Source organism: Alexandromys fortis, unplaced genomic scaffold (genome assembly GCF_014885135.2).
Source record: "Alexandromys fortis isolate MF-2015 unplaced genomic scaffold, M_Fortis_MF-2015_v1.1 scaffold_139, whole genome shotgun sequence".
In the NCBI taxonomy this organism is placed as follows: Eukaryota; Metazoa; Chordata; class Mammalia; order Rodentia; family Cricetidae; genus Alexandromys; species Alexandromys fortis.
The window spans coordinates 730,114-751,238 of NW_026068020.1; the positions used below are offsets into that span (position 1 = coordinate 730,114).

Here is a 21,125-nt window from a genome sequence, read left to right on the forward strand (position 1 = left end):
GGATGGACAGGACAGATGGTGGACATGCCCACTGACTCTCCAAACTAAAACTGTCCACCAGAGAATTGGGGCAGGGATCTCAACAACTCTGTGGGAAAGGAAGCCTGATTGCACAGGGCCTCACACACCATACCGGACCCCCTTCTCTCCACAGATCGGAGGAGGAGCCTATGGAGGAGGAGCCACCACTGTAGCCCTGAAGCTGCTGTTCTCTCCTTTGTTTGTCTGTCTTGAAGCTCAGCCAAGAAACTTTCCCGTGTCATTCCTGCGTTCTGCCTTGGTGCTCTCTCTGAGTGCAAAGGGACACCAGGCGTGCAGCAGCAACGGGAGGCCTTTCCGCCGCCCTGGACCACAGATCTGGAGACGCACACGAACACCAGGTGTGGCAGATCACATGGAACACAGGACAGCGTGCAACACACAGGCATACAGACATGCGGAAAGCCAAGCACACGCTGGTGGGTTCCCCAGGGGAAGACCGCGAAGGAAGAAGCCTGTAGCAACTGAGGCAGAGTTGCTGAATCAAGTTGACATGAGGAATGAAAATCAAAGATCTAATAATACAGAAAAAAACTTGATTAAAACTGGTGCTTAACATTTGATTCTTACCCACAATCCCACAGTCTCCGTGTAAACCACTCAACTCATCTTGTAGCTTTTTTTTTTTTTAAAAAAACAGAGAGTTTTCTATGGCTCTGGCCTGCCTTGTGAACCTTAGTGGGGTGCTGTGGGGGTTCACAGCTTAGTGAGGGACAGAGTTGGAAGAAATTTTAAAGAAAAAAAAAAACTGGACAGAACAGAAATGTGAGCCTGGGAGTCAGCTGGAGCTTCTCGAAGCCATCGGAAGATGCGAGTTTGTGCCTTTTTTTATTGCTCTGATGGATTTTTCTGTGGCTGGGTTTTCTGAAGTCTGAGGAACAATGCCTTAAGAAAAAAAATCACCAAGAATTGGTGTGACAGTGTCCTGTGGCTGGCTGAACTGGTGACACTGGCCTGGCCTTACAAAAGTATACGCCAGCCATTGTCTCCAGAGGCCACAGTACAGCCAGCCTTGCTTGGTTTGATCGCTGTTTAAGGAAGATGAGGTAGTTCCAAAAGCAGCGAACACCGCCGGCAGTTTTGAAGTCCACCACATTTTAAACGGATCCAAAGTGTTCTTTTCTCATCCGTCACGTAGCGGTCGAGCATCTCCATTCGGTTGTGAAGCATGTCGTAGGCACACTGCAGTGTTACGATCGGAATGCTTTTTATTAAAAGCAGGTAGCATGAAGTATTGCTTAAATCTTAGGTATAAATAAATATATATATGTATAATATATATTCCACTGTATTCCAAGCTAAGAAACTTGATTCTTATGAGATCTTGATAAAATATTTATAATGCATTTATAGACAAAGTATATATAAATATATATAATAAATTCAGACCACAGAGGTCCTGGCAGGTGAAAGACATGTGTGTTAGCTCTGAGGTGCTGAGGGCTGGGGTCTGGATTGAAGCCCAAGGAATTTTGAGCTCCAGATTGGACAGCTTCCAGATCGCCAACATGTTCACCCCTGGGCAACTTCCCTACCAGTTTGTACTTTAATTTTAATTATTTTCTATCAAAGCCTCTGCCCTCTCCAAGCCTCCATGCACATATGTACCTGATGAGTTTTTATAGCAAAGGATATAAACTTGCTGTTGATTTTTGTATGAATTTTTCACAAAAGATTCTGAAGAAAACATTGTTTTGTGGTTTTTACATTTTTTTCCCCTCACCATTCAGTTTTCTGAAGGTGGTACTGTCTAAAACTTTTTCTTTCTAAATTCTTTCTTGTACATTTTTTTTTATAACTGAAGGTTATTTTTATGGTTTGGTTTTGTTTCTTTTGTACCAAGCAGAGCGCTGCTTTGCGCAGGACCGCTGCTGTCATGCTTGGTTTTCAGAGTGAACCTCTCTCTCGGGAATGAATAGCACGTCTGCTTGTGCCCTTGCCTTGTCTTTTCAAGTTCCACCCAGGAGCTGCACAGCCAGGGGCTTCTGTCCTGCAACACTAGTAGTATTACAAGGGCAGGCAGGCCACGTGAGCCATTAGGGCGGTCGGCATTACTGAGGGTGGACTTGTTACCACTCCGTCAGGATAGAACTCCAGCTCTAGTTTCCCAAAGACCTTTGAAGCATGTCCACAGCGCCTGGCTTGGAGCCCGGCTCTGCACCTGTTCAGGGGCTTCTTTTGCAGCCTCACAGCCCTGGATTTGTAGCCCGTGGCTGCTGAACCAAGGCCCTTGTCACTTGAGCCCATAGGAGCACAGGGTCCTGAAGGACAGTCAGTCTTTGTCTTTGCTCTTTTTTTTTTCTATGACAACTGACTTTTTACTGCTAACTTTTTTTCTAGCACTTAAAGCCGCCAATTTCATTCCAAAGTATGTGGAGTTCAGACAAGAGGAAGTGAGATACTCAGAAAGGACACCCAGCTAAGTTTCTGAGTTAGGTGGCATTTACAGGGTAATGTGACAGACAAGCTGAGCACACATTCTTGGACTTTTGATCGCTGGGCTGCTGTGAGTCAGTGCTATGCTAAGGCAGTGGGTAGAGCGCAGGGTAGAGTGATCTTGGAGCATGTCTGACTCCTTCCTTCCTGTGGCTACTCTGGCCCTTGGCAGAAGGAGCCAATCTGAGGGAGCCCATGTGGCCCCTCCCCTGCCTGTAGCACTGCATGGTGGCAGAGGCCAGCTAGCTGCTCTGGCCGCCTTGGCCCATTTTCTGCACACCCTGCCACCTGTCCTCTTTGTGGCAGCCACGACTTGTGGGGAGGTACACATTATCTTACTTCTTCAGGTGATGGATCATAGGCTACTTGGCGGCCAGGGTACTGTGAGAGGGACTCACTTTGGTCCCATTAAGTCACCCTTTGATTCAGGGCCTGGCCAGGGAGCCAGCTCACTCCAGCCTCCCTGTGAGCTGAAAGCATTACCTACCACATAGCCTTTTCTTCCCTTTGAAGACGAGTGGCCCTTCCCCACAGTTGTCACCCAGAGAGGGCAGAAGGTCGGCCTTGACCTCCAGGGCAGGACCACAGCACTCCCCTGCCCGGACCTTGAACCTTCGACCTTCTCCCTTCCTTTACAAAGGCCTTGGTGGGTGCTGGCGAGGGAGCCGGGGGAGCAAGCACTTTACATCCCTTTAAGGGAAGCCCGAAGACACCATGTCCTCAAGATGCTGGTGTTCACTCACCCTTGGGTCTTCCAGCGGCAGCCTGAGAGCCCGTGCCCCACCAGCAGGTGGCTGTTACCAAGGCCCCACCCACAAGGACGTCTCGGGGCCCTGGCTTCTGAGGACCGCTTAATCAAAGTGTTTGAGTCTTTCTTTACTTTGAGATCTGTCCCCACGAGAAAGGACCATTTGCAATGGTCTGCGCAGCACTGGTGATAGACTTGGTTGTGTTTCTTTGTGTCAGAACATTCCTTCTTCACTGGTCACAGCCACGTGCTCATTCCATCCTTTTTTGTAGACTTTGGGCCCATGTATTTTATGGGCATTGATACATATATAAATATATAGATATAAATATATAAATATATTTTTTTAAGTTTCCTACATCTGGAGGTTGCATGGACGTACGCCGGCATGTCTTTATATTGTATACAGATTTTGCACGCCAAACTCGGCAGCTTTGGGGAAAGAGAAACGATGCCTTTCTTTCCCCTCTCATGATGTTTGCAGATGCAGAAGTTTTTTCTGTAATACAAAACAAAACCTTGAAGGAGAGGAGGGGGGAGTTTGAGTCTTATTGAACTTATTCTTAAGCAAATGTACTTTTTATCGTAAGGAAAATGAAAGGACTACTTACACATGCGTCACTAAGAAGAGTTTACCTAGCACCTTTGACAGAGAGTCGATTGTATCCATGGGCAAGCTCCACATCCAGACCCTACTGCCTGTCTCTCAAGCTGCTTGAGAGGATTTTGTTTTGTTTTGTTTGTTTCTTTTTCTCTCCCTAGACGGGGCCAGGTGCACCCTGCCTGCTGCCACTGGCCCCTGGTTGAGAACCAGGGGTTCAGGTGAGTCCCCATCTCGGCACAGCTGTGTTGATGGGTTTGTTCCTTCTGGAAGACACGGGGCTGGGGTTCCACATTGAGCAGTCCAGGCCTTTGTGAGCCCTGGGTCTAAGTGATACTTGGCACTGGAGGAAACCATTTCTCCCTCTCAAGGATCCGGGGCTGCTCTGCACCCGGCCTTGATGGCCTCACTGGCCTCACATTGATCAGAGTCTCCTATGGAAAGGAAAGAATGCAGACAGGCCTTGTTCTGGGGCGTACGCTCCATTGAGGAGGCGCTGTTTTCCACTCTGTACGAATGTTAAACACGCTGTTTCTATGTATGCACAGGAGGCTGACCTCACTCAGCGTGAGCTCACTACAGAAGTGTGGTCAGAGCCATTGAAGCGCTGCGACACGATGCTGTGTGGGCTCTGCAGCCACGACCACCTTCACTCTGTAGCAGCCTGTTTTCTCTTTGGTTGTCTGGACCTCCCCTTGGCGGCGCTTTCTCCTCTTGGCGGGGTTGGAGGTCATGTTTGGTTTTCTCATTCTTGTTTCATTTTGTGTGGTGGGTTTCACTGACCGGCGGTGTCCTCTGGCGGTCACCTCTTTCCACCTCCCGGGTCCAGTGTTTGTACCACATCACACACTTGTCACTCTTGTGGTGTAAATAAAGACTGCGTTAATTGCCCTCCCATCTCTGCTCTCCGCTTGTGCTCTCTCCTTCAGCATGTGCGTGCCTGGGAATCCGGGGACTGACTCCTGTGCCCGTGGGAATCATTGGGCCCTTCACTTGGACATCTGTCTAAATCAGAAGAAACTCTTACTAAGAAAACATTTAATTGAGGTGGAGGAGACTTAACAGTTTAAGAGATTCAGTCCGTTATCATGATGGGGGGAGCATGGTGGTGTTCAGGCAGACATGATGCTGGCTACATCTTGACCAGAAGGCAGCAGGAAGCCGACTGGCTGTCACTCTGAAGGAAACTTGAACAAAAGAGACCTCAAAGCCCACCCCCACAGTGACACACTTCCTCTAACAAGGCCACACCTAATAGTGCCACTCACTTTGGGAGCCATTTTGTTTGAAACCACATTCCACTCCCTGGTCCCCAAGGACTTAATAGCCATATCATAATACTTTCAATCAGACTTCACATGTCTCCATAGTCTATAATATTTCAAAGTCTCTTCAGAGACACATGGAAATTTCTTTTTTTTTCTTTTTATTCATTTATTTATTAAAGATTTCTGCCTCCTCCCCGCCACCACCTCCCATATTTCTCCCCCTCCCCCATCAAGTCCTCCTCCCTTGTCAGCCCAAAGAGCCATCAGGGTTCCCTGCCCTGTGGGAAGTCCAAGGACCACCCACCTCCATCCAGGTCTAGTAAGGTGAGCATCCAAACTGCCTAGGCTCCCACAAAGCCAATACGTGCAGTAGGATCAAAACCTATTGCCATTGCTTAACTGTCCCCCTGTAAAAATCAAAAAGCAGGTCACATGCTTCCAACATACAATGGCACAGGTATACATTACCGTTCCAAACTGCAGGGAAGGGAACCTAGGAAGGTAATATTGGACAAAAGCAAGACTGAAAACCAGCTGGGCCATCTCCAAACTCTGCAATTCCATGTCTGGTAAATGTTCCTCAGCTCTCTGACTCTGTTTCAGCCTTGATGACTGCAGCACACTTCCACTCCTGTTAGCAGCTCTCAGCAGGTACCCATGACGCTGTCATCTCTAACATCTCGGGGTCCCCAAGGCAGTCCAGGCTTCAACTTCACAGCTTCCCTCTATTAGGCCTCCATTTGGGGATACCCCTGATAGGTGTCTGGCCTCAGGGGCTTTATTCTTTAACTTCTTAATTTTATCCTTAACTCTAAATTCAGAACCACTTGGTCAGAGCTGCCAAGTTCTGCTGTTTGCTGGGACTGGAACAACATGGATCGCTTGTTTAATAACATCTTCACCAGCTTTCTATATTCACTGCCTAAGCTTGGATGACCTTGAACTTGCTCTGTAGACCAAGGCCTGCCTCAAACTCAGGTCTGCCAACATCTGCCTTCCCAATGCTGGCTTTAAAGGTGTAACCCAGCGCACTGGGCTCCAAGCTTTCCTTTAGTTCCTTTTCACGAGTTGGAAATTTAACTGGAGGGGATCTTGCCCGAGATTACCACTCCTTTGTCCCATTTCTTAATCGTTTATCTCCCTTGGGCGTAGAATTTTAGTTCTATTCCACTTCGTGGTGCTCTTTTTCTCCTTAAATTTTTCATTTTGTAATTTAGCCTGCTCAGCTTACGCCTTTCATTATAAATCTTCATTAGAGTTACCACCAATATCTACATGACATTCTATACTAGGATGTTTGAGATTTCCTCTGCCAACAATAATCTTAAAACTCTTCCCTTTAGCTTCAAGCAGACTCTCTGGACAAGGACAAAAAGGCAGCCACTTCCTTCACCAAAATATCACAAGAATGATCTCTAGGCAACACACTAAACAACTCTGAAACCTCTTGAGTGAGCTTTAATATCTCTTAGCACCTCTGTCTTCCATGCTCCTACTAGTATGACTCGTTAAGCAGTGCTTAACACATCTCCTTTCATAACCCAAAGTACCAAAGTCCAAATTCTTCCAGACAAAAACATGGTCAGGCCTATTGCAGCAATATCCCAGTCCTGGTACCAACTTCTTAGTTTTTTATTGCTGTGAAGAGACACCATGACAACTCTTACAAATGAAAACATTTAATTGAGGTGGCAGCTTACAGTTTGAGAGGTTCAGTCTATTGCAGGGAGCATGGTGGTATGCAGGCAGACGTGGTGCTGGAGCTGAGAGTGCTACATCTTGCAGGCCACAGTTAGTGTCCTCCCATGCTTTGCTTGCAGGTCGAGTCCCTTGTAGTCTCATTTCCAGTCCCCAGTCATTCAATGCATTTTGCTATTGTCTCTTCTGAAGTTGTTTGCAGGCAGTGATGAACTGGTTTAGAACCACCCTCGGGGGTGAATGAGGTTCAGGGAAGGGGGACCAGGGCCACGCTCCACTGCTTACAGTATGTAAGCTGCTGGTTCCCAGCACTAACAACATGGAGCCAGGTACCCCATCTCACACAAGGGGTCCCTCTGCATTGTGACAGCCATACTTGGCTGTGAAGTTTGGTTTCCAGAGGAGCTTTGTCTACTACTGTGCTTACATCAGCCAGTCATCAAAATGAATGTCTTTGCTATAATTTCAGTTTACATGTCACAGTGTGTCAGCCGTCTATGCCATGGAACAAAACACAGGTGCCCCTGGCCTTCGGTATCCTAAGGCTATGTTTGTGTCAGCCCTCTCTGAAGCCTGGGAAGAGTTGTCTTCCCATACACTCCAGGGGTTGGCAGGCCTCCTTTCCTGGCTCACAGCCTAACCAGGCCACCCACAGTAAGCAACCTGGGAGGGGCATCCCTTGGGCAAAAGATTCGTGGGCTGGTCCTTACAGGTTTCGAGTATCTCCTAATCTTCAGATTCATTCATTTTGAATAAAAGTCAGTTGCATGCCAGCCTGTCATTCTGAGAAGAGTTTGCCTCTCATTGGATAAGGAGGAACTTGAGTGTTCAGAACCGTTCTTCATAGTGTCTACTGTAAAAGCTCGCTCAGTCAGGATCAAGCCCCGTCAAAGCCATGCTGGGAAGCATGGCGAAGCCATGAAGCTAGAAGGATTGTTGCCATAATTCCAAGAACTGTTAGCCACAGCCCTGCAGGCAGCAAGGCTTAGGACCACTGAAAGCTCTTTAGGAAAGTGCCGGCCCCCTATGCGCACTCAGCTGTCATTAACAGAACACTAGGGGGCATGCGTAGGGGCATTTCTCTGCCCCTTCATTTCCCTTCTGCATTCCTTCACTCTGCCTCACAGCATTAAGTCACAGCTCTCCTAGATAGTACAGGCCAGGCAGGAGCAACAGTGACGCCAGGGAGCCTTGACTAACCTAGCCCACTTCCATAGTCATGGGTAGACTGAACCAAATAAACCCAAGGTAGGTGGGGAGGGGAGTGTGGAGGAGTTCCCTAGCTTTAAAAAACATGCTCCCAGTCATGATGCCCAGAGAGTGGGTAGAGGCCTGTCTTGCAGCATGAATGCAAGGTGGTCAGTAAAGTTGTGGGACAGGCACTGTGAGTTGTCCTGAGGATCTGGAGAAACGCACTTCCCTGTAGTCAAACATCAAAGTGAGTGACTACCTGGAATCCAAGACAGCCATACCACACAGAGCTGGGGGCACAGTTGTTGGTGGGCATGAGTCTTCTCTCCAGGATGAAGGAGTCCAGTGGTGTCAAATTGTGTGGGAGTTGGAAGTGGGACACTGGGCAAACTAAGGCAGAGACAAGATGCCTAGAAGTTGGATTTCTCCAAAATGGCCCCAGCAGATCAGGAAGCGGGTCAGACAGGGGATTCATGAAAAGGTCTTGATTCTGTGGGTTTCCATTACAGCCACACCCCAGCCTGTGAGGAAGGATCTCAGGGTAGGAGGGCTGCTGTGAGAAGCCTGATTCCTGGAGTCAGGTCAAGCTGAGGACAACTTGCTCTATGGAGTACCACAGCAAAAGCAGGATGCAGTTTTGTACACACACAAGTCAAACTGAGGTCTGAGGACACTTGCTCTATTGAGTACCACAGCAAAAGCAGGGTGCAGTTTTGTGCACATACATATATGTGAGCAAACACACAGGTCACACTGAGGTCTGAGGATCAGAGCAGAAGCAGTGTGCAGTTTTGTACACACACACACACACACACACACGCACAGGTCAAGCTGAGGTCTAAGGACCAGAGCAGAAGCAGGGTGCAGTTTTGTACACACACACACACAAACACACACACACACACACACACACACACACACAGAGGCCAGTGCTATTCCAGCACCACCTGGTGGTGCTTCCCAGAATCACAGCTTTACCCAGTTGGCCACCCACCCGAGACCCCAAGCCCTGACCCCAGGAAGAAGATAATTTGAGGTAGTGCCATTTGAATGTCAGATGCTCAAGCCATTCCCCAGAATCCTGGGGAAGTGCAAACCTAGGAACTGAGACTCCTCCCTGGGGTCCCTTAGGTTAATTTCTTCAGCTGTGGACTTTCTGAGCCAAAGAGTCCTGGTCCCTGTACCCAGCACTGGCTCCCACATATACTCGCTCCCTTCTGCTGGCTAGCTGTGTACTGCCATGTCCTGTCCATAGACCTGCCTCCTAGGCCCACGGTCAAGGGGGCAGAAGGCAGACACAGCACCCCGAGTCAGTAACGTCACCAGCATTCTGAGAGGGGAAATGGCTTGAGTTCACAGTGGAGACAGGTGAGGGCAGGTGGAGAGAGGAGAAGGAGAGCTTAAAATGGGCAGCTCGAAGAGCTATCCAAGCAGAGGGGTTGAAGAAGTGGTGTGGGCACAGACATAGGGGCATGAGTGAGGGCCCTGCAGATGAACCAAGTATGACTGGAATGCCTAGAGAACCAACCCAGCACCCACAGACCCTAGAGAGCAGCCTGTGGACCTAGACTCCTTCCGTCTGGAAGGTGTTCACAGCTGCAGTTTCCCAGCAGGGTATGCAGGAGACACCTGCCCAGATTCTGGATTGATCTGACAGACTATGAGCAGGGGGTGAGAGAAAGGATGGAGCTCAGAGTGGTACCCAGATGCATTAGGAGAAAGGACTGAGCGGCTAAGGTGGCAGGGCTTCCTGGGGACCAGTCTAGTGAGGCTGACAGCACCAGCTTTGGACCAGCTGATGGGCTGCAAGAGCCACCCTCTCTCTAGCTGGGGATGGTAGCAGATATATGGAAATAGGAGTCTCGAGACAGAGAGGCAGAACCTGACTAGAAGCACACATCAGAGTGGCTCAGGGTAGGTGTTCGTCATGACCATGAAGCTAGGTGACAGGATAGAGCAGTGAGTGGCGAGCCGAAAGACGGTGCTGCATCCACAGAGGAGCCAGCTGAGGAGATGCAGGAGGCACAGCACGTGAAACAAGGAAACCACAGCTTTGAGACTCAAGCGCAGCTGTCCTAGGAAGACAGCACTCTACGGCTGAAGCCATGGGACTAGGAGGTTGGGAGCAGGGAAATCTCTCTCATAAGGTCAGAAGAGTGATCCTGCAGCAATACCCTGAACATACCCTCCTTCCTCATCCACCCTAACACCCAGATGCAGATACCCTCATAGGCACAGCGCTGGGAACGGCTCCCAACCCTGAACAAAGCAGGCTTTTCCTAGCCAGAAACCCACAGCTCTGAAGTTTCCAACTGATGACTGGATGCCCGGTCACATCACTGGATTGATAGGGCCAACAGCAGAGGCAGACAGTATTCTTTATACAGGAAAGAGACGGATGTTCCCAGAAGCAAGGACAAGCCCTGGAGGTGACTCCAGATGGCAGCACTCACGTTGTGCTGCTGGCAGGACCTGGCTGTGAACCGACTTCTGGTTCCACTCTAGCGTCCTCTCCGCTGTAGTCACAGTGAACCCTCCTGGCAGAGACATGAACCCGGCTGGCAGAGATGATGTGCCCTTGCTCAACTACTGCCCAATGACACATTGGGGTCTTTGATTCACAAACTCCTCCACATGGTCTCCATGCCTGTCCAGGTGCCATTTTGCTCATGGTATATTTTTTTTATCTTTTCCCATTTAACATAAGCTCCCTATAACAGATGGGATATTCTTCCCTACCTTTTATTTTCCCAACAACATCTTACGGGACTGGAGAGAGGACTCTGTGGTTGAGAGCTCACACTGCTCTTGCAAAGGACCCAAGTCTAATTCCCAGGACTCACATCAGTTGGCACACGACTCCCTGTAACTCCCACTCTGAGAGCTCCGACACCTGATGTCCTCTGCTGGCTTCAGGCACTGGATCCATGTGCACATGTCATCACAGAGACACATAAGTATACGGTATTAAAAATAAATAAAAATCTGTATTTTAAGATATTAGAAACAAAACTGAGTATTGAAAGTTTAAAACCCTCAGCATTGGACAGGAACATCTTATATTTGCTTGCTTATATGCTTAGAATCTATCTAGTAAAAAAAAAATTACCACCAGAGAAGAGGAGTAAGATGGACTCCCAAGAAACAAATGGGTAACAAATACAAAGGGTGGAATTGGAAATGTTAGGTCTTTCCTTCCTCAAATGCCCAGGCCCAGGTGCTTCACTGGTAATTCTACCCTTACACTAAGGAGCAGAGAGCCAAGTGACACTGTAAGCCCGTGACCTATGCTAGGCACTTCTCTAGTCACTGTGGCAAGAAGCTATGTAAGGGTAGAAGGACTTTTTCTAGCTCTGTGATCGAAAGGTGCAGCCCGTCATGGGAGGCAAAGCACAGCTGGAGTGGCTGGATCTGTGGCAGCAGGCATGTAAGGCTGCTTGTTCACATCTCAGTGAGTGAGGAGATGGACCTGTCAGGAACCAGGGCCAACGCTCACCCTCCAAGTCCACCTGTCCCCCAGTGACCTACTTCCTCCAGTAAGACCTCACCTTCTAAAGGCACCGCAACTTCCCCGAACAGCACCACCTGCTGGGCAACACATGTTGGAGCACATGAGCCTGTGAAGGATATTCCACAACACACCCTGAGACCTTGAACAAGATATTAGTGCAATGAATCCATCAAGATGCAGAAATAGAGAACCATCTCATGGTGAGGCGGACTTCATCCAAGTACGCAGAGTTAGTTTAACACTTGAATATTAATATGTAAAATGCATTATCTAACAGATGGTCTGAGCAAGGTTCCAGGATATGAAATCAGGATTTAAATTAAGCATGAGGCCAAGGGAGTAATCACAACATGCACCCAGGAGGAAAAGGCAAGAAGATCCAAGCTCAAGGTGAGCTTGGACTGCATGGAGAGATTCTATCTCAAAAGAGAAGAACATCACCATATAAAAAGTAAATGTGTTTCTATATATTAACAATTGATGTTCCAAAATTAAGTAAACAGATCCAAGCCAAGTGTGGAGACATAACCCCAGGTCTCCACAGACTAGAGTAAGAGGATCACGAAGTAGGGGCCAGCCTGAACCACATGAGACCTTGTCTCACAACACTGAACTGAACTGTAGTAAGAGGAATCAGAGGGTAAGATGGGCTGGCCCCATCAGCATCACAACAGTGCCAGGATGCTCTATGGACAGTGTTTCATACTGTGAGTGTTGCCCTGAGAGTGTGCAACAGAGTGTGGAAGCCATCGCTAGTAACAGAGTAAGGATGACATTAGCAATCAGTTCATGCCACAGATGCCACAGATGCTGTGACCATGTGCGGGACACCACCTTATTCTGTTGACAACACCAACAGTGTGTTGAGGGGACACAGACATCATGAGTACTGCATGGATAGAGTGCAGATTGTATCTACAGATGCCATCGGCACTCTGTTGATGGAACATGGATGCCATCCACGTTGTTGATAGACCGCGGATGCCTCTGATACTGTTGACAGTGTGTTGACAATATCAGGCGTGCATTGTCTGTTGAGGCTTGATTGGAGGTCTATCAAAGTATAAACACTGTTGTTGGCGTACAACTATGCTGCCACCTGATAAGAGTGCGTTGGTGCCATTGCCCTGCTCCAAAAGCACTGGATTCACTTTGTGCACCTTCCCCAGTGCCCCCCTTTTCCAGCCCCATGTTCACAAAGTCTAACATCTGGGGAGTCTACCTTCTCCCGGCCAGAGCTCCTGGTTTCCTATGCCTGCCCTGTCCCAGACAGCCACGGCTGGCCCACAGGGCTGTTTAAGTCAAATCCAAATTGGATCATGGGAAGTGGAGTAAAGGGCTGAGGCCGTTCATCCTGGCAAACAGAGGGTTCCACGGGCACAGACGGCTCTTCTCTACCACAGCGGACATTTGCACCTCCAGGGGGTCCGTTGGGAGTGCCAGTGTCTGTGCTCCTGGGAACTTTCCTCAAAGGTCTGAGGTGGCAGCTGCTAGTCTCTGCCTTTTTCTTTTTGGTTTTTCGTGGGTTTTGTTTTTCTATTGTAAACATTTCCCACTGAAAAGTAGCCTCCAGGTCCCTGTGTCCATGGGGAACACGCAGCTAGTTCTCATGCTACCTGAGGGCTGACTTGGCGGATTGGGGAGAGTACAGACAGCATCGTATCTAAAGCTGCCTGTGTACCTAAAGCGCCATGCACAGATGCCAGCAGGGGTGACCCTAGGCCGCCAGAGAAGGGTTGTGATGAGCACAGGGTACGGGCCCAAGCCAGGAGGCTTTACTTTCCCATGCCTACTGTCATTCCAGGGAAACTCATTTATTCTGTCCCCCACAAAAAAAGCCTTTGGATGGGCGAGCCAGCAGCATTCCTGGCCCACAGCTTGGTTCTCAGAGGAGGGCTGGCTCGGTAAGTAAGCCAGAGCAATCCCTGGGAAAGCGAAGACTAGAGATGTGGAGGCCCACTTGGAGCAGGCAGCTCCCATGGCACCAGACAAGATGAGAGGACAGAGGAAGAGCTGTCGTGCCCAGGGGAGGCTGAGGGCGTGGCCGACATCAGGGTCCTCAGCTGGGTGGCGCTGCGTATAGGGTGGGCCCAGCCTTCTGTGTGGGGGAACATCTGGTTCTGATATTTGTCATCCAGAGTGAGAAAAGTATTCTGGGTGGTGAGAGGAAGGGCCCGGAGTTCTGGCATCTCCTCCACAGGCAAGCAGGCTCTACCAGTGGGGTCCATGGGTCTGGCAAATTCTGCTTAGCCCATCCTCACCTCCTGTACTAGCCATTGCTGGAGACCAGGTGCCATCAGCTGACAAGCAGCAAATGGGCAGGCTGGCCATGGCTAGGAAGCAGTGTTGGCCTGACCTCTGGTGGCGCGGGGCTGGGGACAGGTGTGAATTCATCCCTGATACCTTTGGTCGGGAAGAATGCTCTCTTCTTTTCCCAAGCATCACAGTTCCTGTGTAAGACCCTTAGTGTCTGTATGGGAAGAGGACCCAGTCCTCCTACAGGGGCCTAAGGAGCCTAGCATTCCAGCTCCTTCCATGGAGCTGTCCTCTATCTGTATTCTGGGGAGCTGAGAACATTCTCTCCTCGGGGTCTGTTTTATCACCTAAGCTTTAGACTCTAAAGTCTAAACCCTGCTGGCCCCACATCTATTAGTGTCTACAATGCTCCCCTGCACGGGGCTCACCCACTCCCGTAGAGGAGTCATGATCGGGGAGATGGAGCTGAGCAAGCAGCTGCCCACAAATATGTTGGGGGATCTGCCTAGCTCTCTTGTTTCAGTTCTTTAAGATGGGTCCTTCCTGCCTCCAAGCCTGAGGCCCCTTTGGCTGGTGACCTGCAGAGACACACCCCCAGGGTAAGTGTGACAAGCTGAGGGGACTTGAGCTTGGCTCAGTGGAGATTTTTCTCTGGTAGCATATCTGTAACCCTGTGTTTTCTCTTTCTACAACCAAGTCCAAATTCATATATGCCTTAAGCCATTTGACTTAATGGAGTTGCTCTAAGGCCAAGTTACTCAGAGGGCTGAGTGGGGTCTGTGAGCACTGAGGCTGTTTGGCTACTGATGGGATTAGAATGGTGGTGCCTAGGGGGAGTGACTGTGGAGACAAAGGGAAGTGACGCTCTGGCCGCATACGCCAAGGTCCTGCTCTCAGACATCCAGTAAAGAACGTTGTATTGGTAAACTGTTACGTGCTCTTTGAGTTCACTGAGATGCTGGGGTGTGCCCTTCATACTTGCAACTCAAGCATGCTTGTGTCGAGTGTCCTCCAACTCAACCTGAGATGGGAAAGAGCCTGATAGAAACACAGTGTTCTTGAGAACGGCTAGAAGGAAACCCATTTCCAACAGAGGTCACTACTGTTTATCAAGTGATATAAAAGTACCTGAAGTGGAAGCGGGGAGCTGGAAGTTCAGCCATAGAGAGGATGCTCAACCAGGAACCCCAGCTGACTGCCTCAACCTCCCCGTCTGTTTCTCCTGGATGGTGTTGTCTACCTTCTGCTCTTCCAGCGGGAAGCTCAGTCATGGAAAACCGGCTCCGCTGTCCAGACTCCAAACAGAGAGTTCGAGCATAGTCACGCCAGCATGGTTTTCTCCGTCTTCTGGAGGCTGAAGATGCCCCAGTTTGGTGGGGTTTTGCTATCTTACTGTCTATCCATTTACTTGTGCAAGCTGTATGCTTAATAAAAGCACTCGTTTGACAAGGAAAGCAGTATCCATAACCACACTGCACAGAACACCATCTCAGCACAGACACCCAAAGTCCTGATTCCTGTGGCCCCCGCCTCCGACGGGCATAGATCTGAGGCCTTTCCCAACCAAACCTTAAGGCAACGTTAACTTCCCCTAGAATCAATTCCAAGCCACTAAGGATGGGACTCCCCTCAGCCCCCTGCTGAGGTGGAGATATGGAGAAGCAGAAAAGGCCCGGACAGGAAGTGTCCTTGATTATTTGGGCTACGTCTCAGGAGTCTGAACACTGTCCAGGAGAGAGGCCCCGGGATGTAACTCATGATCCAGGTGGCAACGACCTCTCCGTTAGCCTGCATGGCCCCGAGAGCCCATGGATCCCAAGGCTAGTAGATGACTAGGTGGGGCCCTGGACTTGAACAGGCCACTCACAGTGTCTACATACAAATCCCCTCAGGCCCCTGGAGCAGGAGTAGACCCCAGGCCTGACCCCCCAGCCCAGCTCTGAGATGCTCCAGGGATGCACTGGGCCACAGCTGCAGCCACCCACAGAGGAGGCTGCGTCCCAGCGCCGGGGAGGCATGTGGCAAAGCAGAGCGCATACTTCTGTCCGAAAATAGATTTTATCTGAAGAAGAAACAGATGGGGAGGGAGTTGGCTCTTTCTTTAATGGAAGGCGCAGGAAGCAAGAGGGAGCCTGCCTGGCCTAGCCCCTTTCCTCCAGTCTCTGAGGACACGCTTGGAAACCCCCACAGACCCTGAGGCACTTAAGCAGCTGGTGAGGCCTGAACAGGCCAGGGGGGAGGTTGAGCAGGTGTCCTGAGGGAGTTGGCTGAGGAATCTGATGTCCCTTCCTCCCTCTGCAAAGTCAGAGGGGTCAGCCCTGGCTGAAGGCACCCAATCCACCAGGCATAGTGTAATTAAGGCCACAGACATGAGCAGGTGAGGGTCTTCCGCTGGGTTCCCTGGTTGGATGGGTGAACAAGGGAGTCCTGGGCGGCTGCCTGGCAACTCCCTCCAAGCTAGCCTAGGACCTCAGCTCTACTGGCCGGGGTTGTTAAGCTGCAAGATTGGCAAGGGAGACCAGTGAAGCATCTAGAATGTAGCTGCCAGGGATTCTGGACTCTACAGCTGATTTCCATTATCTCTACAGCTGACTCTAGGTCTCATTTGGTCAGTGCCTCAAGGTGCCAGCTGTGCCATCGCATCTGATGTCACTGCTCCTAGACTCACTGTCCAGCACCCAAGGGCTAATTTCCCAAGTTTCTTATGGAGACAGTCTGGTCACTTGAACAAACCTATTCTTTTTATCCAGGATAATTATCCTCATAAGACCAGGTTAAGTGGAGTCTTTGGGACCAGAAATGCCTTAGAGAGGGTCTAGATGCACACTCGAGCCAAGGGCACCTTTATTCCCTTCTGGGAAGCATGCCGTCAAGGCCTGGTGTGGACCACAGCAATGTTTCTGTAGGAACAGAGACCCCAGACACACACACACACACACACACACACACACACACACACACACACACAGTGCCTAGGGTGGGCAGTAGCCCAAAATACAGGCTTTTACAAAGCCTTGGTTTGGATTGGAGAAAACCCATGTCCAAATAACACAGTAAGAACGCCCATGCCCAGAAACCATGAGCACCTAAGCCTCAACGCAGCACAGAGTCAACATGCGCAACTATGCCTCAGGGCCGTGAATTGTATGCTCTCAACTCAGGTCACACACAAAACCCTGGTCCAGCAAACTGAGCCGGAACCTGTGCTCTGACTGGGACATGCAGGACCTGCAGCTGTGAAGGTGTGAGCCACGGTGGGATGAGCACCCTTTCTGACACAGGTGTCTAGCAGACAGAGTCTAGAGACTAAAGGTCCTTCAGCGGCAGGAAGCCAGAACACCATGGTCTCTGAATTCTGCTGGAGTATGGAGCTGATGGGTAAGTTCACAGCCATGCTGAAGGCTCCAACCCCAACATCCTCCTGTGGACTCCAGTCATGTCCATGAGCCTGATCCTGCCCACTGGAAGTAGGTAAGGCATCAAGCACTCTGGGGAGGCAGGGCCACACCACCCAGAATACAAAGCCTGCCACTTTATCCCACCCTCCCCGTTGGGAGTGGGAGCTGATGGCCTTCAGAGAGGCCCAGCTTCAGACCCCACTGTCAGAGATGCCCCCTTGAACCAGCACCACAGAGACTGAACCTGAGCAGAAGCCATGAACCCTCTGAGGATTCCAGGAGGTAGATGCTGGAGGGGGCGGGGCAATGCTGCCCCAGGGCTGCTGAAGTCAAGGAAATCGAAGGCCTCCTGTTTTCCACCTGCCTTTTATAAGCCATCACATGGCCATCTGGGATGTTGAGGACCTGGATGCTAGCGTGAAGCTTGGCAAGAGGGAGGCTACGTCCTCCTTGCTGGGGAGACCTAGGACACCTGATGGGACAGCCCACAGGGTGATGGGCATTGGAATGACATTGTGGGAAAGCCAAGGATCACAGGAGCCACACGGCATGCCACATGGTTCTGCACAGCTGCTGGGAGGGGGATGGAAATCGAACCGCAAGCTTCCTGGCAGTCAATGCGAAATGGGGAAGCAACCTGACCTTAAGATGGCAGTAGGTGCTTTTGCCCTGCTTCCCGGAAGCATCCAGGGCAATTCTGGAGGTCACAGGATCTTAGCTTCGTGCTTTTTGGTTAGGAGTTTGAAATGAACAGGGAAGAGAAAGACACCCCCCACCTGCCGCCAATGCTTACCTTGGAAACAAGATAGACCTCTAAAGACAGGACAGCCCCTGGAGATTATTTTGTTCCCTAGGGCCACAGCACATCCCAGAGGGGTGGGGGGGGGACACAGGGAGTGATTCACAGATGTTTCTGGAAGAGTTTCTCTCCCTTCAGTCCCTCACCAGGGCAGTACTGATGTTCAGCTGGAGGTGCAGGACTCCCAGCTGGTCCCACCTCTAGTCTGCCCTCAATCATCCTCCACCAAATAGTGCCTGGGGCCCTTTGTCCCCTTCCTGTGCCCCCTGTAAATATAAAGAGTGGCCCCAGCTGGTGGTCACGTCACCCTCAGGGCAAGGGCTGCCTGGCCACCCTGCTAGATCCAGGCACCTGGTGGCCCTGCACGAGTTCTGGGTCACTTTGCCATAAAGTCCACTCCGCAGATGGACTGTCCGATGACCAATTGGCCATAAATTCAAGCGTTCCATGCTCACTGACAGACTGCCACAGTCACCTCACCATGAAAAGAGGGGATGGCTCACCTCCCATGGCTCCAGGGAGAGCTGGCAGAAACTTTCAGAAGCCCTAGGGGGAGACTACATAGACCTCACTGGAGGGTTACAGACATCAAACAGACAGAAAACAGAGTGTCTGATCTGTCTGATGCAAAATCTAAGAGTGAAGGACCAGTCTCCCTGAGGTTTCTGCAGTGGAGCCTGGAACCCCCTGAGCCCATCGGAGGAGTGAGGAGGACACACAGGCCATGGGGCATGACCTTGACCACGCCTGGTTGACCTCAGTCTTCTTTGCTGTGTCTCAGGCTTCAAACGAAGCACAGGTCACACTGTCTGTGATGAAGGGAGGACCTGGTTTTGGAAAGGCTCAGTCTACATGGACAGACACCTGGATAAAAATACAACCCACAAGGCCTCTCTCTGGGACAGGACCATTGTTCACAGGTCCGCCACCTTCCATCAGGATCTCAGCTGTGTGGCGCTTCTAGTGATATCTTGGATCAATAGGGTAGTCCCCATATCCCTCGTATGCCAGAGTCTGTGATGAAGCCATTGAAATAGCAGCCATGCTCTGTTTTCAGGATTGACACTTGTCAAAAATCTGTGACATACATAAATGTAAAACACCTGCCTTTCTAGGGCCTTTGAGGGACAGTGGTGGCAGAGTACACCCCAGAACCCAAGGGTGAATGACCACCCTCCCTGGACTCTACCTTCAAAATTGGGCCCCTCCCGAGCCATCCCAGAGGCCCATCACAAGCAAGAACTGTCCCTGAGAGACAGAGACCTGGATTCTGGGTGGTCGGACGCTGGCCTGCGTGAGTCACTTGGCCGGTGAGGGAGCCATGCTGGCTCCCCACGCCCACATGTCATGGTCCCAGCCCAAGTGTTTTCCACACTCCTTTGTGTTCCCAACAATTCTAGGAAACTTTTATAACCTTGTAAAAGACGAAGAAGTAAGAATTGGAAGGAGAAGCCTAGCTGACTAGCTGGGGGAGGGTGGGAAGGGGCAAGTTCCTCAAGACAGGACCACGGAAGGAGAGCAGCCAGCTCAGGCTGGCTCCTTCTTGTGCTCTGAGCCTTGGGTCCCTTAGACTTGGCTCCCCTCCCTTCCAGATTTAGGCTCTTCCTAAGAGGGAGACACTGACTCCACCAACAACCCTCCTCACTCAAGGACACATTCTGATCTGTAGGAAGGTGTCCTTGTGTTCACCAGAGCCCCGCTGCTGCCGCCTCCCAGCCTGACCTCCTGGGGACTATGGTCTCACTGCAGTCTCTGCACTGCAGGCTCTGCACTGAAGGCTGTCAACCCTCATCGACTCTCTCCCAGCAGGGTCCTATCCACATTTCTGTCCTCTGGCAGTGCAGGCTGCTTGGGTAGCCAAGCACGTGTTTCTGGTGCAATCGCAGGCAGATCCGGTTCATCCTTTCTCTATGGCTCAGCAGGTTTGGGGAGAAGGGAGATTGCAGCTCGTGGGCCCAGCCTCCATTTTGAAGGGGTGGCCGTCTCTGTCCGCTTGGTGTCATGAGGTCTCTCTTCCTGAATATAGACTCTAGGGCCTTGATTTAGGGCTGTTGTAGAAACATTGTAGCTCGGTTCTTTGAGAAAGAAAGAACACATGAAGGTCAGCTACAGCACCATGAATCTCTAATCCCAACAGAGGCAGCTGGAACTCTGTAAGTTCGAAACAAATTTGGTCTACTTAGCAAGTTCCATGCCCCTCGGGGCTACACCCACTGCTCATGGGAAGATATGAGTTTGCATGAGAGGAGGAGGTGGGGGTCTCAGTAGCTCCTGCACCCTAAAAACTATTTAACACTTTCAGGATGCTTACTGGCGCTTGCTTCTGACAAGGGAGCATGAATGAAGACTAAGAGTCCAATGTCACAGCAAGAGCATTGTGCTTTGAGAGACTGAGGCGCAGGGAAAGGTGGTTTGAGAGCTGACAATGTCATCAAGGCTCTCACTCAGCTGTGCGGTGAGGCTGTGTGCTAAATGTCATCATTTTGCTTATTTAGTGTGCCTCTTCTTTGAGATCCAGAGGATGGATGGCCCAGAGACAGGCTAGAACCAAACATGCCTAGAGAAAAGAATGTAGATGTAATGATGCCTATTGATATTCTGCTATACTCACAGATTGGTGCCTAGTCCAGTAGTCATCAGAAAAGCTTCATCCAGCAACTGATGGGAACAGTGCAGAGACTCACAGTCAAACATTAGGCCGAGCTCAGGGAATCCTGCTGAAGAGAGGGAGGAAGGATTGTAGGAGTCAGAGGGGTCAAGGACATCACAAGAAAATTCATAGAATCAACTACCCTGCTAAACTGGGTTCAGAGAAGTTCACAGAGACTGAACCAAGAACCAGGGAGTCTGTATGGTGCCGACCCAGGCTGTCTTCATATATGTGACAGTTATGTAACTTGGTCTTCTCGTGGGACTCCTAGTAATGGGAGCAAGGACTGTCTCTGGCTCTTTTGCTGGCTTCTGGGACCCTATTCATCACACTGGGTTGTCTTGCCCAGCCTAAACACAAAGGGAGGTGCTTAGTATCGCTGCACCTTTGGTATGGCATGTTTTGTTGATATCCATGGGAGCCTGCCCGAAGAGGAGAGGGTGAGGGGTAGTGGCAGGGGTAAGGTTGGGAGGGGAAGGACTGGAAGGAGAGGAGGAAATGAGGGAGGAGTAACTGTAAAAAAAAAAAAG

At 50.4% G+C, this 21,125-nt stretch overlaps 1 protein-coding gene across 11 annotated transcripts in view; it reads left to right on the plus strand.

Moving 5' to 3' along the window:
• The window catches only part of Hdac4 (histone deacetylase 4), a 260,113-nt gene extending 258,795 nt beyond the window's left edge, over positions 1-1,318 (plus strand). For all 11 annotated transcript variants that reach the window (XM_050163036.1, XM_050163037.1, XM_050163040.1 and 8 more), the window contains one exon: positions 155-1,318. In XM_050163036.1, coding sequence (XP_050018993.1) covers positions 155-194 — 40 coding nt within the window. In that variant the 3' untranslated portion in view covers positions 195-1,318. The remainder of the gene's footprint in view (positions 1-154) is intronic.
• Positions 1,319-21,125: the final 19,807 nt, after the last annotated feature.